At 43.9% G+C, this 27,007-nt stretch overlaps 1 protein-coding gene across 1 annotated transcript; it reads left to right on the forward strand.

The window, feature by feature from the left end:
• Positions 1–326: 326 nt before the first annotated feature.
• Positions 327–27,007, forward strand: LOC125379168 (hemicentin-2-like). Its single transcript, XM_048395259.1, has 15 exons — positions 327–490; positions 5,620–5,736; positions 7,782–7,928; positions 8,744–8,795; positions 10,625–10,777; positions 12,863–13,156; positions 14,491–14,754; positions 17,929–18,210; positions 19,710–19,831; positions 21,384–21,525; positions 22,900–23,169; positions 23,741–23,807; positions 24,240–24,306; positions 25,823–25,956; positions 26,905–27,007. Exons 1-15 carry the CDS (start codon positions 344–346, stop codon positions 26,960–26,962), a joined length of 2,316 nt encoding a protein of 771 aa, XP_048251216.1. The 5' UTR covers positions 327–343; the 3' UTR covers positions 26,963–27,007.

Consider the following 27,007-nt stretch of genomic DNA (forward strand, 5'->3'; position numbering starts at 1 on the left):
AAGGGGGATAACTCAGGCCTGTTTAGCTCGAAAAACGAAGGCCTCATAACGGCATATCATTTTCACACTATTGTGAGCTTCCTACTTTCACTGTGAAAAAATTGAGTGTATATTTTCAAACACAGATACTAATCAATTCTAAAATTGCGTTTTGTTTAGAAAAAGAAAGAAAGTGATTTTTGCGTGTACACTTCCCCTTTAAGAGGTTACTCCAACAAGTATAGGTAAGGTGTTGACACAACAAGGATCACATTCTGAGTGAACCTGTCTGGAACTGAAGAAGGTGGGCGTATGTAAGTTCTTTGATAAGATAAGAAAATGTGTCACTCTACGAGTGTCGATTATGTCCACGATGAAGGAGACGTCATCGCAGAAGGCGACAGCATGTTTGTACATTGTCGTTGGGCTCCACCTTGTTGCGTTTGTGACGGTAACGATCCTCCAAGCAGGGAGGATACAGAATCTTGAAAATCAATTAACAATTAAGACGGTAAGTGGACACCAAGACATAAAATAATCAACCTTTACTATTAGTTTCAACGTCGTCTGTCACTGTTCAAGATCTGCGACTGTTTTTTTATTCACCAAGTTTCCTAATTGTCTGGTACCATAACTACAAATTTGAATTATTTTATAACATGACTGATAACGGCCAGTTATGAGTATTTAGCATGGCCCAACGATTCCATTGTGGGCTTTGAGAACTGATAACCTCATTGTTCACATTTCCCACAGCGTTATCAGAACTACTACTGGCAACGACCTCGAGAACGTAACCTGCTAAGAATAGGTGTGTTCCGTTACACTGACGCCGTCATATAGCTGGAATATTGCTGAGTGCGGCGTTAAACAACAAACCAACCAACCATTACACTGACCGTCGTCATATAGCTGGAATATTGCTGAGTGCGCGTTAAACAACAAACCAACCAACCATTACACTGACCGTCGTCATATAGCTGGAATATTGCTGAGTGCGGCGTTAAACAACAAACCAACCAACCATTACACTGACCGCCGTCATATAGCTGGAATATTGCTGAGTGCGCGTTAAACAACAAACCAACCAACCATTACACTGACCGTCGTCATATAGCTGGAATATTGCTGAGTGCGGCGTTAAACAACAAACCAACCAAACATTACACTGACCGCCGTCATATAGCTGGAATATTGCTGAGTGCGGCGTTAAACAACAAACCAACCAACCATTACACTGACCGCCGTCATATAGCTGGAATATTGCTGAGTGCGGCGTTAAACAACAAACCAACCAACCATTACACTGACCATCGTCATATAGCTGGAATATTGCTGAGTGCGGCGTTAAACAACCAACCAACCAACCATTACACTGACCGTCGTCATATAGCTGGAATATTGCTGAGTGCGGCGTTAAACAACAAACCAACCAACCATTACACTGACCGCCGTCATATAGCTGGAATATTGCTGAGTGCGGCGTTAAACAACAAACCAACCAAACATTACACTGACCGTCGTCATATAGCTGGAATATTGCTGAGTGCGGCGTTAAACAACAAACCAACCAACCATTACACTGACCGCCGTCATATAGCTGGAATATTGCTGAGTGCGGCGTTAAACAACAAACCAACCAACCATTACACTGACCGCCGTCATATAGCTGGAATATTGCTGAGTGCGGCGTTAAACAACAAACCAACCAACCATTACACTGTGTAGGAAGGTTTTGTGTTGATTTATATTGTGCAAATTGGTACGTGAGCTTACGACTTTAAATGTATAGCATAAACTTGGTAAAATTGTAACTTTTTGTCCGCAGTAAGCTTCCAAATACACCTCACCTTACTATCATTGTTTTGTTTTGGAATGAAGATCAAACTACACCTCATCATAACCCGGTTGTTTTATTTTGGAATGAAGATCAAACTACAGCTCATCATAACCCGGTTGTTTTGTTTTGGAATGAAGATCAAACTACACCTCATCATAACCCGGTTGTTTTGTTTTGGAATGAAGATCAAACTACACCTCATCATAACCCGGTTGTTTTGTTTTGGAATGAAGATCAAACTACAGCTCATCATAACCCGGTTGTTTTGTTTTGGAATGAAGATCAAACTACACCTCATCATAACCCGGTTGTTTTGTTTTGGAATGAAGATCAAACTACACCTCTTCATAACCCGATTGTTTAGATTTAGAATTAAGACGAAACTACACCTCTTCATAACCCGATTGTTTAGATTTAGAATTAAAATCAAATTACACCTCATCATAACCCGATTGTTGAGATTTGAAATGAAAATCAAACTACACCTCATCATAACCCGGTTGTTTTGTTTTGAAATGAAGATCAAACTACACCTCATCCTAACCCGATTGTTTTGTTTTGGAATGAAGATCAAACTACACCTCTTCATAACCCGGTTGTTTTGTTTTGAAATGAAGGTCAAACTACACCTCTTCATAACCCGATTGTTGAGATTTGAAATGAAGGTCAAACTACACCTCATCATAACCCGATTGTTGAGATTAGAAATGAAGATCAAACTACATCTCATCTTAACCCGATTGCTTAGATTTGAAATGAAGATCAAACTACACCTCTTCATAACCCGATTGTTTAGATTTGAAATGAAGGTCAAACTACACCTCATCATAACCCGGTTGTTTTGTTTTGAAATGAAGATCAAACTACACCTCATCATAACCCGATTGTTTTGTTTTGGAATGAAGATCAAACTACACCTCTTCATAACCCGATTGTTTAGATTTAGAATTAAGACGAAACTACACCTCTTCATAACCCGATTGTTTAGATTAAGAATTAAAATCAAATTACACCTCATCATAACCCGATTGTTGAGATTTGAAATGAAAATCAAACTACACCTCATCATAACCCGGTTGTTTTGTTTTGAAATGAAGATCAAACTACACCTCATCATAACCCGATTGTTTTGTTTTAGAATGAAGATCAAACTACACCTCTTCATAACCCGATTGTTTAGATTTAGAATTAAGACGAAACTACACCTCTTCATAACCCGATTGTTTAGATTAAGAATTAAAATCAAATTACACCTCATCATAACCCGGTTGTTTTGTTTTGGAATGAAGATCAAACTACACCTCTTCATAACCCGATTGTTTAGATTTAGAATTAATATCAAATTACACCTCATCATAACCCGATTGTTGAGATTAGAAATGAAGATCAAACTACACCTCATCATAACCCGATTGTTTTGTTTTGGAATGAAGATCAAACTACACCTCTTCATAACCCGATTGTTTAGATTTAGAATTAAGACGAAACTACACCTCTTCATAACCCGATTGTTTAGATTAAGAATTAAAATCAAATTACACCTCATCATAACCCGATTGTTGAGATTTGAAATGAAAATCAAACTACACCTCATCATAACCCGGTTGTTTTGTTTTGAAATGAAGATCAAACTACACCTCATCATAACCCGATTGTTTTGTTTTGGAATGAAGATCAAACTACACCTCTTCATAACCCGATTGTTTAGATTTAGAATTAAGACGAAACTACACCTCATCATAACCCGATTGTTTAGATTAAGAATTAAAATCAAATTACACCTCATCATAACCCGGTTGTTTTGTTTTGGAATGAAGATCAAACTACACCTCTTCATAACCCGATTGTTTAGATTTAGAATTAATATCAAATTACACCTCATCATAACCCGATTGTTGAGATTAGAAATGAAGATCAAACTACACCTCTTCATAACCCGATTGTTGAGATTAGAAATGAAGATCAAACTACATCTCATCTTAACCCGATTGTTGAGATTTGAAATGAAGGTCAAACTACACCTCATCATAACCCGATTGTTTTGTTTTGGAATGAAGATCAAACTACACCTCTTCATAACCCGATTGTTTAGATTTAGAATTAAGACGAAACTACACCTCTTCATAACCCGATTGTTTAGATTAAGAATTAAAATCAAATTACACCTCATCATAACCCGATTGTTGAGATTTGAAATGAAAATCAAACTACACCTCATCATAACCCGGTTGTTTTGTTTTGAAATGAAGATCAAACTACACCTCATCATAACCCGATTGTTTTGTTTTGGAATGAAGATCAAACTACACCTCTTCATAACCCGATTGTTTAGATTTAGAATTAAGACGAAACTACACCTCTTCATAACCCGATTGTTTAGATTAAGAATTAAAATCAAATTACACCTCATCATAACCCGGTTGTTTTGTTTTGGAATGAAGATCAAACTACACCTCTTCATAACCCGATTGTTTAGATTTAGAATTAATATCAAATTACACCTCATCATAACCCGATTGTTGAGATTAGAAATGAAGATCAAACTACACCTCTTCATAACCCGATTGTTGAGATTAGAAATGAAGATCAAACTACATCTCATCTTAACCCGATTGTTGAGATTTGAAATGAAGGTCAAACTACACCTCTTCATAACCCAATTGTTGAGATTTGAAATGAAGGTCAAACTACACCTCATCATAACCCGGTTGTTGAGGTTTGAAATGAAGATCAAACTACACCTCTTAATAACCCGGTTGTTTATTTTTGGAATTAAGATCAAACTACACCTCAACACAACCCGATTGTTTACATTTGAAATGAAGATTAAACTGGACCTCACCATAACCCGATTTTTTTATTTGAAATGACGATCAAACTACACCGCACTACAAACCGATGGTTTAGTTTTGGAATGACGATCAAACTGCATCTCATTTTCGGACGATACCATAGGCATGTGTTCATGAATCACTATCAAATAGTGATAACACCAGGTGTTCCTGCCCCACAGGTACAAACACGTGCAAAGACAAATTAAATGTTCAACTGAAACAACATGGGAACTTGTTGCACAAGTCAAACATTGCATCGGACCCCCTTTTTATCACAGATGCGTCAAATTTGGAAACGTCCTCTACAAACGTTCGGAAACTTCACTGAGGCCTAGGATATTATAACCTTGATCAAAACGAATATAAGGAAAAGTCGTATGACGCTCTTTGAAATCGTCGTACAAAGAGCATGCAAACCAGACCACCCGAGGGCTATTTCCCGACAAACATGCGGTACTGGACATCTGACCCGGTATCTCTGCACGATGAACATGTACTAAAAACAAATAATGATAAGAACAAAGTGAGTGAGTGAGTGAGTGAGTTGGGTTTAACGCCGCTTTTAACAATATTCCAATTATATCGCGGCGTGTCAGCTTAATGTGGGAGGAAAGCCCGAAGTGATGCAGGTCTCAGACGTTTACCACTTCGGTGAAACCCACGAGCACGGGTATGGTGAAACCTAGAAACATAATCGGGGCGAACCGGGATTCGAACCCATAATCATAGGTTTCTGGCGTGCCCAAGGGACGCAACTCTGCACAGCGAATTGCGGCGCCTTAGACGACTGGGCCACCCGTGCCCCCGATAATAATAAAGACTATTTTGGTGGATCTGTTTTGGTTGTGAAAAATGAGCATACCATTACATACCAATATTCCCAATAATATTCATCATTCCTATCTAATTTTGTTCAGTAAAGAAAGAACACGTTTAGCTGATGTGCGATAGATTTGAATTTTCCAGGTTGCTGAAGATGTGTTGCTGGAAGTTCGCGACCCTAGGGCCAGGCGGAGTGGTCATGGCAGTAACGATCTCAGGGAAACCCGAGAACCTTCCCAACAGGGGCAACCTGGGGATCAGGTAATCCTTGCACATGTTAATATGCTTTACCCATCAGTGAAAGGTACGATGAGATGGTAATTTGGCAGTAGGAGCAACTGCTGTACCGTATTTGACGTAATATTCGCCCAGGGCGCTCTCAAAATTAGAAATAGGGGGCTCTTATTAAAGTATGAAAGAGTTGAAAGATCGTAAATTTCGTGGTTTATGCTGACAGCCTGAAATGATACAGAAGAAAAATCTGTGCGTATTATACACCACAGATATATTTTCCAGAATTTAATTGCCCATAATTAAGGGTGCACATAACACGCGGGTGTGTATTATACACGATTAAATAAGTCTTGTGTACAATGATCAATGTGAAGGGACGTTAATTGAGATTGTTCACTAGCCAATATATTAGCAAATATCGCCGTTGGCGCTTATTAGAGCAAGGCGCTTATTACGTCGAATACGGTATATGAAAATTGACTGCACAAATGTTTGTCAGCAGGAGGAGATCCAGCTTGGATTGCGAGACATGTAGGCTATTCTATTTAATGAACATATATCATCTGTGAAGGAAGACCACTGCACAATCTTTACCTTAATCATGTACATGTTCTCTGAGCATTCAACCAGGGATGGTCACACCATTCCAAAAGTTGGAAAGCACGGGTTGAGAAACAAGGAGAAACAAGGATATATAGACATTGGAAGCACAGGTAGAGATACAGGTGAAGAGACATACTTGTGAGGAAAAACACAGGTAGTGATACAGGTGAAGGAACATACGTGTGGGGGCCATACAGGTGAAGGAACAAAAGTTTGGGGAAAACCCACGTAGAGATACATGAGGAGTGGGGAAACACAGGTAGAGATAGGGGTGAAGGGACATAAGTGTGGGGGGGTGCAGATGTATATACAGTGATGGGGGACATAAGCGTGGGAGAAACACACATGGAGATACAAGTGAAGGGACATACATGCGGGGGTTCAAATGAGGGACAAGCGCGTCGGATTGATTCAAAGAACATGTTTCCTGATAATATCAATTTTGCTCCACAAAGTGTGGAGGGATGCCGCCGGAAAAAAAGTTGATTGTGTCTGTATATCAAGTTATGGAAGACCATATGAAATATTTACTTAAACCCTTGCTGTCACCATAGTTAGAAGTTGCTAAGATATATATCACACTGTCCTTTAATGTGCAATAATATCAGGTATATATATCACACTGTCCTTTAATGTGCAATAATATCAGGTATGTATATCACACTGTCCTTTAATGTGCAATAATATCAGGTATGTATATCACACTGTCCTTTAATGTGCAATAATATCAGGTATGTATATCACACTGTCCTTTAATGGGCAATAATATCAGGTATGTATATCACACTGTCCTTTAATGTGCAATAATATCAGGTATGTATATCACACTGTCCTTTAATGTGCAATAATATCTGGTATGTATATCACACTGTCTTTTAATGTGCAATAATATCAGATATGTATATCACACTGTCCTTTAATGTGCAATAATATCAGGTATGTATATCACACTGTCTTTTAATGTGCAATAATATCAGATATGTATATCACACTGTCCTTTAATGTGCAACAATAAACGGATAAGCACATTGTACTGATAAGCACAATCTTCCACTCATCAGGGGGGGGGGGGGGGGGGGGGGGGGGGGGGGGGGGCACGGGTGACCCAGTCGTCAAAGGCGCCGCGATTCGCTGTGCAAAGTTGCGCCCTATGATTGTGGGTTCGAATCCCGGTTCGCCCCGATTATGTTTCTAGGTTTTTAGGGGGCCATACCCGTGCTCGTGGGTTTCACCGAAGTGGTAAACGTCTGAGACCTGCATCACTTCGAGCTTTCCTCCCACATTAGGCTGACACGACGCGATATAACTGGAATATTGTTAAAAGTGGCGTTAAACCCAACTCACTCACTCCGCTCATCAGTGATGTACAACACACTGTCATTACGTCTGACATGTGCATGTTTTTAATCCGTGAATTGTTCGTTCTTTCGGGTTGATTAATTTAACATATTTGCTGTCCATTCTTTCAGATCTCAACTAATCTTGTGAAACAGGAAGTGATTGCTGTTCTGCGAGATCTCGCGAGATTGATGGGAGACCATGAAACCTCACGACAGACTCGACTGACAGTGGGATCTGACCTCGGTGACCTTTTCAAAGATTTGACAGAAGCAGAGGTCAGTATTCACTGCTTGTATTCACCCAGAACATGTCCATATATGGCTTACTGATCAAGAGCTCAGATCCTGGTTCCCTCTGGTTGTGTTTTAGAATTCTCAGCACAATACCCGTGCTTGTTCTTTCACAAAAGGACCGCCTCCGTGGTCAAGTGGTAAAGCATCCGCCCGGAGAGCGGAATGTCCGGGGTTCGATCCCCGGCCGCGTCATACCAAAAGACGTTAAAAGATGGTACTTGTTGCTACCCTGTCTGGAGCTCGGCATTAAGGGGCTAAAACAAGGACTGGTCGGCTCGGAGTCAGTATACTGTGTTTGAGTGGGGTATTCATGTTAAACTGTGGCATGGTATCTCAGTGTGCTAGCACTATAAATCGGCATCAGTCCGGACTGGTACAAGCAGCCACACACACACACACACACACACACACACACACACACACGTGCATGCACGTCGCTATATAAGTGCAATAGAATATAAGTGTAATAATCTTGGACGCGGCCTTTTAACCCCATTTCATCTCACCTCTTAAACTTCACTAAAACAAGGACTGTCTGGCGCGGAGTCAGTATACTGGTGTACACACGTTATTTTGCGGAATGGTATCTCAGTGAGCTAGTATTAAACAGGCCAGACTCACACACACACACACACACACACACACACACACACACACACACACACACACACACACACGTACGTGTATGCACGTCGCTTTATAAGTGCAAACTAATCTTGAACGCCACGTTTAACCTCATTTCACCTCACCATAACCCATCGTAAATGTTACTTGAATATGAACATATCTTGTTTCAGTTGCACCAATTTGAAAATTACTGCTCAAACAACAGCAAGATTTGTTTACCAGGTAGGTTGTCAGAGGACACAGCACTGGACAATGAACCGTCATTCACAAACTCACCGAGCTGTCCTTACCTATAATGTCCTTATTTCCAAACATGCAGAACATTTTCATTTGTTTGTAGAGAGTTACAACAAGCATGCGGGGGCACGGGTGGCCCAGTCGTCTAAGGCGCCGCGATTCGCTGTGCAGAGTTGCGTCCCTTGGGCACGCCAGAAACCTATGATTGTGGATTCGAATCCCGGTTCGCCCCGATTATGTTTCTAGGTTTGTCAGCACCATACCCGTGCTCGTGGGTTTTACCGAAGTGGTAAACGTCTGAGACCTGCATCACTTCGGGATTTCCTCCCACATTAAGCTGACACGCCGTGATATAACTAAAATAATGTTAAAAGCGGCTTAAAACCAAACTCACTCACTCACTTACTACAACAAGCATGCACATCCGATAAAACAACATTTGCCAAAACAAACATTCATTCAATCCGTATTGTTTGGTGTTTAACGCCGCACTCAGCAATATTCAAGCTATTTGAGGGCGGTTTGTAAATAATCGAGTCTGGACCAGACAACCCAGGGATTCATATCATGAGCATCGATCCACGCAATTGGGATCGATGACATGCATCAACCAAGTCAGCGAACCTGACCACCCGATCCCGTTAGTCGCCTCTTGCGACAAGCATAGCCGCCTTTTACGGCAAGCACGGGTTGCTGAAGACCTATACTACCCCGGATCTTCACGGGTCCAAAAACAAATCAAAGCAACCCAAACATTATTGTACATAAAGCATCTTCTTCTCGTGAAACCACAAGACCCAAAGGTACAATGCTACTACATTCACACATTCGAAACTTTATCTTCATAATATTTCGATTTTGTACTGAAGCAAATTTGGCAAATTTTGGAATCTGCCCTGATTTTATACAGTGAGTGAATGGCTAAGTATGGCTTTACGCCGCTTTTAGCAATATACCAGCAATATCACGACGGGGGACACCAGAAATGGGCTTCACACATTGTACCCATGTCGGGAATCGAACTCGGGTCTTCGGCTTGACGAGCGAACGCTTTAACCACTAGGCTACCCGGCTGCCCCTGATTTTATACATATGAATAATTTTGAGAGTCAGGACAGAAGTGAAAATGCCTTTCCATGTCAACATTGAAAGGTTACAGTGAGACATATTTTTTATCACAACGTGATCGTATCGCTATCTATCGACATGATTATATGCAACCAATCATGTCGGATTAACGGGACTTGACTGTACATGATTATGTTCTTAGTCAAGCAAAACAAATATATTAAGGAGCCAAAGAACCATTGCTCTCAGTTGATCATATCATATCATATGTTTGATTTTCATTTGAAAATAATTTTATCTTAGGATAGTGAAAAAAACATGTCAAAATATATTTTTAAATATTTTGATTTAAAACTTTTAAAATTTACTAAAGAGATCGCATAGTACACGACTGTTGATGGGTATCTTTTACATCTTATCTTTGAAACTATATAAATTTGCTTTCCTCAGCACACATTAACAACACTTCAAACATGGTAGGGCTCATGTGGTTACAAATTCATTTCAGATTTCTATTGGATGTGGAGAGGGCTTTGTCGCTTTATTTACCCCATTGAACCAAATTGTGTTCACACAAAATTACCCAGCTAAAGATTTTTGTTTTACAAACTGTTGCAGGAATGAGTGATGGTTAAATAAAGATAATCTAATTTAATGAAAATTCTTTCATTTTTCAATTACATTGAAAAAACTCGGTTTACTTTTTTGGCCCATGAGTTTGTATCCCTATTCTGTGTGTGGTGTAGGTCCCAAGGGGGATCAAGGCTCCGCCGGGGTGAAAGGAGACGCAGGAGCGATGGGTGCGAAGGGAGATGGGGGCGTGAAGGGAGAGCCAGGAATGCCGTCTCCCCCTGGTCCAAAAGGAGAGCCGGGGTATACAGGTTCTCCAGGCCCAAAAGGTTGGTTGCAGAGTGAACGAGTCTCTCCGGTTTAAGGCTTATTTGAACAATATTTCAGTCCAATCAAGGTTGGATCGTTTTTCCGGACCCCCATTATCAGTAAACCTTATCAGTCCGGACAGCCAGATAGTACACAAACCTGTTAGTACGGACCTCCTTAATCGGGAAACCCTATTAATCCGGACCTGCTTAATCCGGAAATACTGTTAGTCCGGACTCCATTAGTCCGGAAACCCTTTTAGTCGGGACATCCTTAATCCGGAAACCCTGTTATTCCGGACTTCCTTAATCCGGAAAAAATGTTAGTCCGGACTCACATAATCCGTAAAATATTTTAGTCGGGACCCCAATAATCAGGAAACCCTTTAAGTCGGGACCCCCATAATCCGGAAACCCTGATAGTCTGGACCTTCTTGATCCGTAAATCGCGTTAGTCAGGATCTCCATAATTCAGCAATATCGTTAGTCCTGATCTCTATAATCCGGAAACCTTGTCTTTACCAGCGTAATACAGAAGTCTCGGTTTTTCCGGAGCTCCATGATCTGGACATCCCGTCAGTCCGCCCCGCCTTCCTGACGATCTTATTAAACATTTAATATCATACCTGTATCGTACAAAAAGGGGATTAAACGAATATAAAGACACGTTTACAACACAGACATAAAATGGAAGACATAACATTAAGAGCATTTGACATTTGTTTCAAAGTGATATGTTAATTGCAATAAAAGAGATCCTGGGTCGTTTAGATTTAGCTTTCGAAATGATGGTAAAACAGAACAGCGAGAGTTTAAAAAGTGAGATGGGGCGTCTAAATTCCAAAGGGATGTTACTTTTAATCTCACCTGACATGCACATTACTTGAACTTTATTGCTGAATGACGTTTTGGTAATACACTAAACTACGGTTATAACGAACACGCTTATAACGAACTGACGGATATAACGAACTTACTTTTTGGTCCCGACTACTTGCTGTAGTCATGCTGTATATGTACTTATAACGAACTTCGGTTATAACGAACTTAAACTAGTTGTCCCTTTGAGTTCGTTATAACCGTAGTTTACTGTATACATAAGCGGTGTACAACTGAACACAAATTTACTCTGCTGTCATGGCAACAGACATTTTGCCGATTTCCAGCTCCTTTTAGCATAACGGTGTCGAATAATGTGTATCAATGTCGACTTTCGATGAACGTGGTGTACAAAGTCAAAATATGAACCATCACCACTTTTAAAAGCGGCGTTAAACCCAACTCACTCACTAATCTCCTACTAATTTTGGAGTTCCTCTTATTCTTGTTCAATCTTCTCCCTAACTGGCTTGCTCACTGGCTGATCATGGGGTCTGGATACGAATAGCTTTCCTATGAACAAAACTATTTATTTTCAAGAGATTAATAACTTAAAATGAAAACACACAGAGTTCCCCTTTCTTCTACTGGGTGTTGAAAGGAAATATATAAACAACATGTTTCAAAACAATCACAGGTTTTATCAACATATAGCAAAGTAAAAATAACATGCAAAATACTTTGGACTAGTCCACAATTAATGTAAGGGGAGCATTTTTCATAGTGTAGGCAAAGTGCACTAGTCACCAAACCGTGGTCTAATGGTAGAGCGTCCGCCCGGAGAGCGGAAGGTCCGGGGCTCGATCCCCAGCCGCGTCATACCAAAAGACGTTAAAAGATGGTACTTGTTGTTACCCTGTCTGGCGCTCGGCATTAAGGGGCTAAAACAAGGACTGGTCGGCTCGGTGTCTGAGTAGGGTATTCATGTTAGACTGCGGCATGGTATCTGAGCGTGCTAGCACTATAAATCGGCATCAGTCCGGACTGGTACAAGCAGCCACACACACACACACACACACACACACACACACACACACACACACACACACACACACACACACACACACACACACACACACACACACACACACACGTGCAAGTACGTCGCTATATAAGTGCAATAATCTTGGACGTGACGTTAAACCCCATTTCACCTCACCTACTCAGGACGATTTCACAGAGAATGATGCCGTTCATATATACGAGGTTTCGTTGTGTTTCCAACAGGTGAACAAGGCAATGATGGCCAGTCCGGACGTAAGGGCGATATCGGGAGTAAGGGAAATATGGGCCTGACGGGGCTTCCTGGTTTAAAGGGGGAACCCGGGCCCTATGGGCCAGCAGGCCCCTCGGGTCCTAAAGGCGAAGCTGGAGCTAGAGGGGATCCTGGTATTGCTGGTGTGAAGGGAGATCCTGGTGCCCCTGGGGCTAAAGGCGACACAGGAGACAGAGGGCTCCAGGGAAGCCAGGGACCCATGAGCCTTCCTTCCCCATCCTCCACAGCATGTTGCATGAATCTGAGTAAGTTCTTCGCATTGCTAGTTATTATAGCTAAAATGGATAGAATTATCATTAAACCACCCGCATGTTATCAGAAATGAGGGGGCCCCTGTAACTTGATAATTGGCTCATATTGCTTGACGACGGGCCATTATCACGCCCGTTGTTAGATGACGTCATAGGATAGGGATAGGTGACGTCACGTTGAATAGTGACGTAATCTGGTTTGTTCAATGACGTTTCTATATTTGTAAAAGTAGGTCAGTGACATTCGTGTTGATTGCAGTAAATGTTTCAAAACCGATATTGCTGTTTCTTTTTATTTGATAACAAATTCCATCCATTTTAACTATAATAACGGTAAATAGCGTTACCCTTATAGTACCGCTAAAGCCAGTCTGATTGTACGAGTAAGGGGTTTAAAGAACGGGAGTGTGATCATATTCAAAGTCATATTTTATTGTGGTTGTAATATTACTCACCTTATCCCTCACTCAAGCAATCACACGCCCGTGGCCACACTAACACGCTCACAACAACCACTTACCCGCACGCGACTATGCTTGTCGTAAGCGGCGACTAGCGGGATCGGGTGGTCAGGCTCGCTGACTTGGTTGATGCATGTCATCGATCCAAATTGCTTGGATTGATTGCTTATGATATTAATCACTGGATTGTCTCGTCCAGACTCGATTATTTACAGACCGCCGTCATATAAGCTGGAATATTGCTGCGTGCGGCGTTAAGCAACCAACAAACAAACAAACACCTACCCGCACACCTTTAAACATACACGTTTATACAATAACACCCTCGTGGACACACTAACGTGCTCACACAGTTAGGAACAGGTTCACACACACATCACATGCATTCACATAATTACCAACACAATTGCAAAATCAGACACAAACATTCCCATACAGTCATACACTCAAACAAGTGAAGACACTAGTAAGCTCACGGGGTGGTCGGGTAGCCTAGTGGTTAAAGCGTTCGCTCGTCACGCCGAAGACCCGGGTTCGATTCCCGATATGGGTACAATGTGTGAAGCCCATTTCTGGTGTCCCCGCCTTGATATTGCTAGAATATTGCTAAAATCGGCGTAAAACCATACTCACTCACTCACTCACTCACTCACTCACTCACTCACTCACTCACTAATACGCTCACTCAATTACAAACGTCCATACTCTTGAACATAATGTTCATATAATCACTCTCCCATACACCCACACACAGTCACACACAGTCACATACAATTACATACTTGCGCGCGCGCGCACGCACGCACGCACACACACACTGGTTGTCCCTATTGACTGCACTGATTAAAGTCCCCCCTTTAATTTCAGCCGAGCCTGCATTCCACGCACCGAGTGGCTCCATTACGGTCACCGAGGGATCTCCGGTTGTGCTCGCCTGTGATCCCATTGGCTACCCTCCACCCCACGTGACATGGACGCCTGACGTTTCCACACTTGACTCTTCCCGATTTTCATTGAAGGGGTACGATCTCAGCATCAGAAATGTGACAGTGGGCGACCACGGGGCCTACACCTGCACGTCCTCTAACGTGTTTGGGACGGAACAGAAGGTGATCCTGCTTCAGGTCTTGAGTGAGTAAAATGTATATCGGTCTTGCATTGGTTAAGAAACGGTCCTTCAACTGGACGTGTCTGGACGTGGACTGTCGAAGCTGTGTGACCTCACCTGGGCAGAGTGTGGTTCTGGGGTTTGTTCTGGCCGCTCTGTGACCTCGCCTGGTCGGAGTATGGTCCTGGGGTTTGTTCTGGCCACTCCGTGACCTCGCCTGGGCAGAGTGTGGTCCTGGGGTTTGTTCTGGCCGCTCTGTGACCTCACCTGGTCGGAGTGTGGTCCTGGGGTTTGTTCTGGCCGCTCTGTGACCTCGCCTGGTCGGAGTGTGGTCCTGGGGTTTGTTCTGGCCGCTCTGTGACCTCGCCTGGTCGGAGTGTGGTTCTTGCATCTACTGTAGAAGGTCTGTAACACCTGGTCGGAGTGTGGTCCTGGGGTTTGTTCTGGCCGCTCTGTGACCTCGCCTGGTCGGAGTGTGGTCCTGGGGTTTGTTCTGGCCGCTCTGTGACCTCGCCTGGTCGGAGTGTGGTCCTGGGGTTTGTTCTGGCCGCTCTGTGACCTCGCCTGGTCGGAGTGTGGTCCTGGGGTTTGTTCTGGCCGCTCTGTGACCTCGCCTGGTCGGAGTGTGGTTCTGGGGTTTGTTCTGGCCGCTCTGTGACCTCGCCTGGTCGGAGTATGGTCCTGGGGTTAGTTCTGGCCACTCCCTGACCTCGCCTGGGCAGAGTGTGGTCCTGGGGTTTGTTCTGGCCGCTCTGTGACCTCACCTGGTCGGAGTGTGGTCCTGGGGTTTGTTCTGGCCGCTCTGTGACCTCGCCTGGTCGGAGTGTGGTCCTGGGGTTTGTTCTGGCCGCTCTGTGACCTCGCCTGGTCGGAGTGTGGTTCTTGCATCTACTGTAGAAGGTCTGTAACACCTGGTCGGAGTGTGGTCCTGGGGTTTGTTCTGGCCGCTCTGTGACCTCGCCTGGTCGGAGTGTGGTCCTGGGGTTTGTTCTGACCGCTCTGTGACCTCGCCTGGTCGGAGTGTGGTTCTTGCATCTACTGTCGAAGGTCTGTAACACCTGGTCGGAGTGTGGTCCTGGGGTTTGTTCTGGCCGCTCTGTGACCTCACCTGGTCGGAGTGTGGTCCTGGGGTTTGTTCTGGCCGCTCTGTGACCTCGCCTGGTCGGAGTGTGGTCCTGGGGTTTGTTCTGGCCGCTCTGTGACCTCGCCTGGTCGGAGTGTGGTCCTGGGGTTTGTTCTGGCCGCTCTGTGACCTCGCCTGGTCGGAGTGTGGTCCTGGGGTTTGTTCTGGCCGCTCTGTGACCTCGCCTGGTCGGAGTGTGGTCCTGGGGTTTGTTCTGGCCGCTCTGTGACCTCGCCTGGTCGGAGTGTTGTCCTGGGGTTTGTTCTGGCCGCTCTGTGACCTCGCCTGGTCGGAGTGTGGTCCTGGGGTTTGTTCTGGCCGCTCTGTGACCTCGCCTGGTCGGAGTGTGGTTCTTGCATCTACTGTCGAAGGTCTGTAAAACCTGGTCGGAGTGTGGTCCTGGGGTTTGTTCTGGCCGCTCTGTGACCTCGCCTGGTCGGAGTGTGGTCCTGGGGTTTGTTCTGGCCGCTCTGTGACCTCGCCTGGTCGGAGTGTGGTTCTTGCATCTACTGTCGAAGGTCTGTAACACCTGGTCGGAGTGTGGTCCTGGGGTTTGTTCTGGCCGCTCTGTGACCTCGCCTGGTCGGAGTGTGGTCCTGGGGTTTGTTCTGGCCGCTCTGTGACCTCGCCTGGTCGGAGTGTGGTCCTGGGGTTTGTTCTGGCCGCTCTGTGACCTCGCCTGGTCGGAGTGTGGTCCTGGGGTTTGTTCTGGCCGCTCTGTGACCTCGCCTGGTCGGAGTGTGGTCCTGGGGTTTGTTCTGGCCGCTCTGTGACCTCGCCTGGTCGGAGTGTGGTCCTGGGGTTTGTTCTGGCCGCTCTGTGACCTCGCCTGGTCGGAGTGTGGTCCTGGGGTTTGTTCTGGCCGCTCTGTGACCTCGCCTGGTCGGAGTGTGGTTCTTGCATCTACTGTCGAAGGTCTGTAAAACCTGGTCGGAGTGTGGTCCTGGGGTTTGTTCTGGCCGCTCTGTGACCTCGCCTGGTCGGAGTGTGGTCCTGGGGTTTGTTCTGGCCGCTCTGTGACCTCGCCTGGTCGGAGTGTGGTTCTTGCATCTACTGTCGAAGGTCTGTAACACCTGGTCGGAGTGTGGTCCTGGGGTTTGTTCTGGCCGCTCTGTGACCTCGCCTGGTCGGAGTGTGGTCCTGGGGTTTGTTCTGGCCGCTCTGTGACCTCGCCTGGTCGGAGTGTGGTCCTGGGGTTTGTTCTGGCCGCTCTGTGACCTCACCTGGGCAGAGTGTAGTTCTGGGATCTACTGTCGAATACATCTCCCTGACTGATTGTATGCAGTAGTCCTCGTCGTTCCATAAAGATTCAACAGCAATGTTGAAAAAAGGCTCAATCGTGCTCGTTGAACGATGAAGATTCGAAAATGCTTGTGAAACCATAGAGGTCAAAAGGTTTATCAAAACTACCTAGGTTTTGTTTTAGTGTTTGTTTGTTGTTAAACGCCGCACTCAGCAAAATTTTAGCTGTATGACGGCGGTCTGTAAATAAGCGAGTCTGGACCAGACAATCCAGTTATTGACATCATGAGCATCGATCCACGCAATTGGGATCGATGGCATGCATCAACCAAGTCAGCGAGCCTGACCACCCGATCCCGTGAGTCGCCTCTTACGACGTGCATGGGTTGCTGAAGACCCATTCTCTGCCCGGATCTTCACGGGTCAGTCATCTGTATGACGTAGATAAATATAAAACGTCAATGCAAGAGAATACCCAGTCTTGATTATCCGCCGAAACAGACTCATGTTGGCGTAAAGGGCAAATAGCTGTGAAAATGATATGAATGGAAAACTGAAACTCAGTGTTCGCGAAAAGACAGCTATTAAATTAATTAAGTGCAGGTAAGGTCTCAAGCACATAATGTAGCAAAGCATTTCTTCTCATTTTCAGGGGGCGGTCGGGTAGCCTAGCGGTTAAAGCGCTCGCTCGTCACGCCGAAGACCCGGGTTCGATTCCCGACATGGGTATAATGTGTGAAGCCCATTTCCGGTGTCCCCCGCCGTGATATTGCTGGAATATTGCTAAAAGCGGCGTAAAACCATACTCACTCACTCACCCTCATTTTTTTAGGACATATAAAAGTGACCAGTGTACATATGAACCACACTGTGACCGAAGGTGAACCAGTGATGCTGGAATGCAAGTTTGACAGCGAGAAGCCCCTGTCTATCACCTGGTATCACGTCAGCGTGGATGGGTCCAGACAACTGGTCTCTTCCGGTATCAGCCCCACGACGGGCGGGTCACAGCTGTACCTGCCCATCTCCCGTTACCAGGACAACGGGCGCTACGTCTGTGAAGCAAACAATGGTCCCGAGACAGTGGATGTCAGTACCTACCTCAGTGTTGAATGTAAGTCTCACTTGGAGTGAAAGTTTGGAGACGCAATTGCTTTTAGTGTTGAATGTAAGTCTTTCTTGGAGTGAAAGTTCGGAGACGCAATTGCTTTTTGTGTTGAATGTAAGTCTTTCTTGGAGTGAAAGTTCGGAGACGCAATTGCTTTTTGTGTTGAATGTAAGTCTTTCTTGGAGTGAAAGTTCGAAGACGCAATAGCTTTTAGTGTTGAATGTAAGTCTTACGTGGAGCGACAGTTCGGAGACGCAATAGCTTTTAGTGTTGAATGTAAGTCTTTCTTGGAGTGAAAGTTCGGAGACGCAATTGCTTTTAGTGTTGAATGTAAGTCTTACGCGGAGTGAAAGTTCGGAGACGCAATTGCTTTTAGTGTTCAATGTAAGTTTTGCGTAGTCAAAGTCAAGAGACACCAGAGCGTTCATGCCCAAATTGTCATACATGTAGCCTGGAATAAATATTTATTTTGGGAAAATTTGTTTTTCAACATTAAAAATTAAACCTGGATTTTATGTCACCCATTCCTACAATCATGGGTTTTTTTTGGTCCAATTAGAAAGTTACATACAAATGCGTCCTTGGAACACGTGCAAACCAGTTATACCGAAAAGCAATGCAATCCAGACCACATTCATAATATATCTTGGAGGAAGTGAAACAGTTTTATCTAGGTTCAATTCCTAAAGCGCTTCACCTTACAGTCCATTTGGGGTGTTGTTCATCATTTGATCTTCTCAAAAGTGCACTTTGGAAAAGCTGCGTTAGCATACAGCTTACCCACAAGTAAAGTTCTTCAACAAAGCAGAATGTGTGTGTGCGTGCGTGTGTGTGTGTGTGTGTGTGTGTGTGTGTGTGTGTGTGTGTGTGTGTGTGTGTGTGTGTGTGTGTGTGTGTGTGTGTGTGTGTGTGTGTGTGTGTGTGTGTGTGTGTGTGTGGATTTGATCACAACATTACGAATGTCAGTTGGCTGAACACAGTCGGCTTTTGTGAGAGGCTCATTATTATGTATCAAACAATCTCCATCCGATAACTACGGTGGCCCATAAGGGACATGGAGTCTGTTTTTTAATATAATATTTCCACTGTGTCATTTTTTGCCACCGTCAAACATATGCATGGGTGTATACTTTCTCTTTGCCGTCAGTTTAGTTTACTTTTTTATTGTAACAATTTGTCTGTTAAAGTATTACGTAGACGTAGACAGATGATAAATGTTATTTGTGTCTTTGGTGTATTTTAACATCACAAGAGAAATTAGGCCTTGTCACGTTAGCGTGTGAACACAGTTTGGCGCGGTATGTGCTGTGCAGAGTTGCGACAGACAGATGACTTATTCCAGTCTCACCTCAGAATACAATACAAGTACCAGCAGTCTTCACACAAATATGGTGTAAACATTCTCCGATCCCCGAGATTGTCTGCTGTCACCAGGCTTTATGTGTCAATATGTTGCCGGACTGTATGTCACGAGACCCACTCACACCACACCACGATAATTCCAGCTCGGCCCCACATCACCAGCTTGTCCGGGGACGGGCTTGTCACAGCTACTGCAGGACAGACAATCCGACTGTGGTGTAACGCCACCAGCTTCCCTCCAGGCACCGTCACGTGGACAAGCACGGTAGGTAATCGTAGGTCTGTTTTGTTTGTTGGTTATAGATTCGCCCTTTTCTTCGCCATGCTTGTGGCTTTGACATGGTACGAACATTAGAGGACGTCATTGAAAAAGGTAAATACAAACATACTTGGACCTATCTAGACCAACAAACCTGATCTCGTCCTTTTTCATAAACCCAATGAAATCATATATGTCATTCAATTGTCTGTCCCTTTTGACACTAATGTGATTGACAAGATCCAGGAAAAACAGGGCAAATATGTCATGCTTGCATCCCTATTTGTCCCACTTCTTATTGTTCTCGGTGCCTTAGGTTTGGTACCTCCCAATCTGATGACTGACTTTGGGAGAGTACACGGGTTTACTGCCAGGAAGACAGCCCTTCTGACAATCTTGGTAATGCAGAAGGCTGCAGGGTTTGGGGAGTCTTCACATTCTCCGAAAAGTTCTGAGTGGGTTTGACGAGGTAGCGCTTCCTGGGAGAAGTCCCATTCGCTGTCTGGGCTGCGTGTAGAGGGGGCAAGGGCCCTGAGCTGATGATGAGTCTAACCAGCCTGACTGTGCCAGGATCACCCAAATCCCCTTTGCTGCATTAATTTATTTTAATGTGTAAATTCTACTACTACTACTACTACTACTACTACTACTACTACTACTAATAATAATAATAATAATAATAATTTCCTTTCGTAATCTTTTTGTGTTGTTGATTGGACGAAACAAGAAATTCAGGGTATTAACACCCTCACACGAAGAATCATGTCAGACAATAGATCCCACCACCCTCGCTCATTCCTCAATCGCTTATATTTACCAATTATAATTGGAGGACGTAGTTTGATTAACGTGGAGTCTCTTCATGATAGAATTGTATTGTGCACTTTTGCACACATGTATGTGTCTGGTTATCCTCCCGTGAAGCATGTCAAGACTCATGATGAAAACAAGGCATTCCACAGTTTCCTTAAACGAGCCAAAGATGTGGGACATAGTGCCAATGTCAATATCGATTCTGTTGATGGTTCTGTATTGCTGTTCGGTACAGAAATGAGTGTCAACCAAGCGAAGTGCCATATCAAATCGGCCAAGACTCGCGTAGAGGCCATCTGAGCTTTCCAATCAAGATTCGCGAACACCTGATGCCATGACTGATTTTCGGTGATACCTTAATATACGTTTCCTCATTATTTGCCTTTTACGCCCTACGGATTCTGTTTCCGCAGATATTTGTGACTGATTCTTTTTGAACTCTTGAACATATTGAATATTTTTGTCAAAACAAGGAAAGTTCAAGCGTGAAAGGAGATCTTTTCGCCCAGTGTGTATATGTATGCATTTCATCCCAACCTGTACCTGTTTGTTTTATCAGCCTTCCATCTGCTCAGCCAGAAGGACGGGTCTCTTTCTGTTGCCAACATTAATAAAACGAACGAAGGACGCTACAGATGCCCAGCCCAGAATTCACATGGCTACGATATAGAGTATGAAAGGAGATATTTTCGCCCAGTGTGTTAATGTTAATTTCAGCCCAACCTGTACCTGTTTGTTTTATCAGGCTGCCAACTCCCATCTGTTCAGCCATAGTGACGGGTCTCTTTTCGTTGCCAACATTGATAAAACGAACGAAGGACGTTACAGATGCCAAGCCCAGAATTTACATGGCTACGATATAGCGTATATTACCCTGAAGGTACAAGGTGGGTGTTTTTCCTTATGACTATGTTATAAATCTTCGAAACGAAATACTCTTTGTTACATTTCCAATTAGCTTGAACGATCATGCATTCAAGTCATGGGCATAAATTCATTAAACTGTGGAGAAATGGGGCTTAACGTTGCGTTCGTGCGAGCAAGAGAGTGTGTGTGTACGTGAGTGCGTGTGCGCTTGCGTTCCAGACAGTGAAACAACAATTACGCACTAGGTTTGTCACGGGTTTTCATAGCGGTGTATGTTTGTTTGTTTGTTGTTTAACGCCGCACTCGGTAATATTCAAGCTATATGACGGCAGTCTGTAAATAATCGAGTCTGGACCAGACAATCCGGTGATAAATATCATAAATATTATATCGATCCACGCAAATGGGATCGATGACATGCATCAACCAAGTCACCGAGCCTGTCCACCCGATCCCGTTAGTCGCCCCTTACGACAAGCATAGTCGCCTTTTACGGGAAGCATGGGTTGCTGAAGACCTATTCTACCCCGGATCTTCACGGGTCACATACCCGTCAATGACCTGTCTTACAACAGAAGCTGCACGTGCCCATGTATTCATTTGCACGTGCATAATTATTAAAACAAATGACACGTGAAAGTTAGTTCTCTGTACCATGTGTGAAAAAGTTCCTAACCTGGCCTAGATACCACCACTTCTCCTCTTTTTCTCAAAAAGCATTCAGATTGTGTGGTGTTTTTTTCAAAATAAATGAGATGGTAAGTCCCTCACTTGATATATATAATTAATTATTGGTTGATATACACCTGGCAGAGAAGAATTATAGATTATATTATAGATCCCAGACGCAAGCAGTGTTGTATGGACAGTTAGGATGCTGATGACAGATTGATATTAATGAATATTTAAAATTTGATTTTTATGTTTCAATTAAGCAGCATTCTGTAGATCTACAGGTGAGGTGAGGTGTGGTGAAATTGGGTTTAACGTCGCGTCCAAGATTATTGCACTTATATAGCGACGTGCATGCACGTGTGTGTATGTGTCTGCTTGTACTAGTCCGGACTGATGCCGATTTATAGTGCTAGCTCACTTTAATACCATGCCGCAGTTTAACATGAATACCCCACTCAGACACAGTATACTGACTCCGAGCCGACCAGTCCTTGTTTTAGCCCCATTTATGCCGAGCGCCAGACAGGGTAACAATAAGTACCATCTTTTAACGTCTTTTGGTATGACGCGGCCGGGGCGGACGCGGACGCTCCACCACTAGACCACAGAGGCGGTCCGTAGATCTACAGGTCCATGTAGCTACGAGCATATTCTTATCAGAAATTAACATTGTCCATGGATTAACCAATATTGGTAGTATAATTATTATCCTTTGTCAGACCCACCAAAAGCCAGCCTTGCACCGAGTGTCACCCCTGCGAAGGGGGTCATCTTCTTTGACTGTACGGTGACGGGCGACCCACCGCTTCAGGTGACGTGGACAAAGGATGGCCAGCCCCTTGATCTCAGCAACAAGGGCAAGTACGTACAGATCCCCGGGTCAGGGGGCAGCCACAAGCTCCTCATCAACCAGATCGCCCCCACCGACTATGGAATGTATTCATGTTCCGCCACAGACAGTTTGGCATCGGCAACGAGCAGTGCATATGGTAAGGCGTTATTCCACTAAGTGTGGATCAACCATTTGATATTCCTAGTGTGAGTGAGTGAGTTTGGTTTTACGCCGCTTTTAGCAATATTCTAGCAATATCAAGGCGGGGAACACCAGAAATGGGCTTCACACATTGTAGCCATGTTGGGATTCGAACTCGGGTCTTCGGCGTGACGAGCGAACGCTTTAACCACTTGGCTACCCGACCGCCCCTTTGATATTCTGAGGGGGTAAGGGGTTGGGGGTAGGGTGTGTTTGCTGGGATTCTTTAAAAAATAATTATTTGTTTCAGAAAACTCTTTTTTTTATTTGTCCTAAGTTTTAGCAAATGCATGATACCATACTCTTGAAATTTATTATATAGTTCTGTGTCTTGGTTTTTCAACATATTTTCTTAAGTTTTCCTTACTGTACCTTGAAATTGCACAATGTCATTGTGAGGTTTCCAGAAAAAATATATAATATGTGCCTTTAGGGTTTCCGTAGTTGTGGAATCGACGACGTGTTTTTAAACACTAAAGCACCCGCCAACTTCTCGTTACCTGCTATTTATTGTTGTCTTTACACAGCGTACAATGACCAGGGACCAGGAACCTGTAACACAACATTCTCACAGTGCACGTTTGAATATTGTGGGTAAGTACCTGTGATATTGTAGTTCATATTCAAATACAGCATATGTTCAGTGAAATAATATTTCCATCCTTCAAATGTTAAGTATACATACATACACACACACACACACACACACACACACACACACACACACACACACACACACACACACACACACACACACACACACACACACACACACACACACACATGACGTCTTCATGTCTGTACATTCCAGTCAGACAAATGGTATGGATTTTCACATGCTTATGATATAGTCAGAATCGCACAATGGACTTTTTTGGTTATGGAAAGGAACTTGACGCTGAGTATCCAGTCAAACAATTAGCTTCCTTAACGAGTGATGATAAAGTCTTCTCCATGACAGATGCAAAGTTCCATCAGCTTCAATTGGCACAATATTTGCACTTGGTACAATGACTCTCATTTCAGACTCCACTGCCCCGCCACCTGTCTAGCGGATCCAACACCGGTGTATGGAAGCACAACATATGCATCGGTTTGTTTATAAACCAAACAACTTGTTTAGGTCTCTGCCTTGGCTGCCCATCATCTACCGCGTTCGTCGGGGGACCCGTGAAGATCCGGGGTGGAATAGGTCATCTGCAACCCATACTTGCGATAAAAGGCGACTATGCTTGTCGTCAAAGGCGACTAACGGGATCAGATTGTCAGGCTCGCTGACTTGGTTGATGCTTGTCATCGATCCCAATTGCGTGGATCGATGCTCATGATATTAATCACTGGATTGTCTGGTCCAGACTTGATTATTTACAGACCCCCGTCATATAGCTGGAATATTGCTGAGTGCGGTGTTAAACAACAAACAAGCAAGCAGCAAGCGTTCGTCGGGGCCATTTAAAAAAAAATGGTTATATCGTTTAATTCCAGTTGCTTTTGGTATGAAGCTGTTTCAGCGTATGGTCCTAATACTAACGCTCGTTGCATCTGAGGAAATGGTAAGGAGTCAGTGTCAGGGTACCAACGTGAAATTGCATCACAATGCATAAAGTTTGCAAACCGTTGTGATGTCAGCAATTCAATTACCATGACAACACTAATCTATCTGCCACTGAAGCTTTGACACAAAGCTAATGTTATTTTTGTTTAAGAACTGAAAAAAGTTGGAACAGTGGTTTAATATTTCAACACTCACAGATAAAAGGTGTACATCAGCGCTTTCAAAACCTTTCTCTTGATTCTTTGGACCGTTAGTCAGAAGATGTGTAAAGCTAGTAGGCTGTGCATCAATGTATGAATATTATTAAAGAGACCCGTGAAGATCCGGGAAGAATTGGTCTTCAGCAACCCATTCTTGCCGTAAAGGCGATTATGCTTGTCGTAAGAGGCGAATAACGGGATCGGGTGGTCAGGCTCGCTGATTTAGTTGATGCATGTCATCGTATCCCAATTACGTGGATCGATGCTCATGATGTCAATCGCTGGATTGTCTGGTCCAGACTCGATTATTTACAGACCGCCGTCACATAGCTGGAATTTTGCTGATTGCGGCGTTAGACACCAAACAAACAAAACCAAATAATGTCATTATGGCACGATAAAGAAATTATTGCCCTCGAGTATTTCCATGTCGTACTTATCATATATACAAATATATACAAATAAAATACCAAAACCAATTGACCCGTGAAGATCCGGTTAAGGTCTTCAGCAACCCATGAATGCCGTAAATGGCGACTATGCTTGTCGTAAGAGGCGACTAACGGGAACGTGTGGTCAGACTCGCTGACTTGGTTGATGCATGTCATCGTATCCCAATTGCATTGATCGATGCTCATGATGTCAATCACTGGATTGTCTGGTCCAGACTCGATTATTTACAGAGCTGTTATATAGCTGTAAAAATTGCTGATTGGGGCGTTAAACATCAAACAAACAAAAAAACATAATATAAAATTAATTGTATTCTTAATATATGCTATTCATGATAAGAATACACATTTGGCTAATAATCTCCATACACAGTAACAACAAAGTATAATTGTGTTTGCTAGTCCTCCTCTGTGTGCCGGTCCGCCATACACGATGGTCTGCTGTCTGAGCATGCGCCAGGGACGGTGGTGTGGCAGAATGTTGGTCAACAGAGCCAGTTCACAGCTTCCACTTCGCACGGGGTGACGTCACTCGCGTGAGTATATTGAAACTACAACTGCCTACCCAATACACAGGGCGGTCGGGTAGCCGAGTGGTTAAAGCGTTCGCTCATCACGCCTAAGCCCGGGTTCCAAACCCGACATGGGTACAATGTGTGAAGCCCATTTCTGGTGTCCTTCGCCGTGATATTGCTGGAATATTGCTAAAAGCAGCGTAAAACCAAAATCACTTGCACTCACTCACCGCAATACACAGCGTTTCTTATATACCCAGGTCCCAAGGGCCGTCTCGTGTGTTATTTTGACAAATATTCATCAGGTGTTTGAGCAGGATCACTGGGATGCAGTATTCAGCATGTGAATAATATTTCCAAATTTGACAAAGGTTTTGTTCAATTCGACACATTTGACTGTACCATATGATCACGTGTTCTTTTTAGGTGACCAATTGACTTGCCTTTGCATGTGTTTATGATGACCCCAACATGACGATGTGTGTTTGTACGTACCCCTCCGACCCCGCCCTCATAAATATGTCCCCACAGGAATATGTGTGTTTGTACTTACCACTCCCCGTCCCACCCTCAAAGATATGTCACCTCATAACAATAGGTGTTTGTACTTCACCTCCCCTCCCCCCCGCCCCCCAACTCATGGATATGCCCCCGACCTGTGAAGATCCGTGGTCTTCAGCAACCCATGCTTGCCGTAAAAGGAGACTATCCTTGTCGTAAGAGGCGACTAACGGGATCGGGTGGTTAGGCTCGCTGACTTTGTTGAAGCATGTCATCGTATCCCAATGGCGTGGATCGATGCTCATGATGTCAATGACTGGATTGTTTGGTTCCTACTCGATTATTTACAGACCGCCGTCGTATAGCTGGAATATTGCGGAGTGCAGCATTAAACAACAAACAAACAAACAAACAAACAAACAAACAAAAGATATGTCCGCACATGACAATGTGTGTTTGTTCTTCCAGACTAGGGAACCCTGCTTTAGGTGCCAAGCCACTGGTCCTGGACAAGAAGAATCTGTGATGTAGCGGACATGAACCTTTGTCAAATAAACCATAACATCATGTC

The sequence above is a fragment of the Haliotis rufescens genome, unplaced genomic scaffold (assembly GCF_023055435.1).
Source record: "Haliotis rufescens isolate VD_foot unplaced genomic scaffold, xgHalRufe1.0.p SCAF_14, whole genome shotgun sequence".
Classification (NCBI taxonomy): domain Eukaryota; kingdom Metazoa; phylum Mollusca; class Gastropoda; order Lepetellida; family Haliotidae; genus Haliotis; species Haliotis rufescens.

What these genes read in the sequence shown, in the direction of transcription:
- LOC125379168 (XM_048395259.1), top strand. Translation starts at nt 344, where the DNA reads ATGTCCACGATGAAGGAGACGTCATCGCAGAAGGCGACAGCATGTTTG. An exon ending in AAGATTTGACAGAAGCAGAG is followed by an intron (nt 7,929 to 8,743) that starts GTCAGTATTCAC and finishes ATCTTGTTTCAG; the next exon opens with TTGCACCAATTTGAAAATTA. An exon ending in CCGTCACGTGGACAAGCACG is followed by an intron (nt 19,832 to 21,383) that starts GTAGGTAATCGT and finishes TTGTTTTATCAG; the next exon opens with GCTGCCAACTCCCATCTGTT.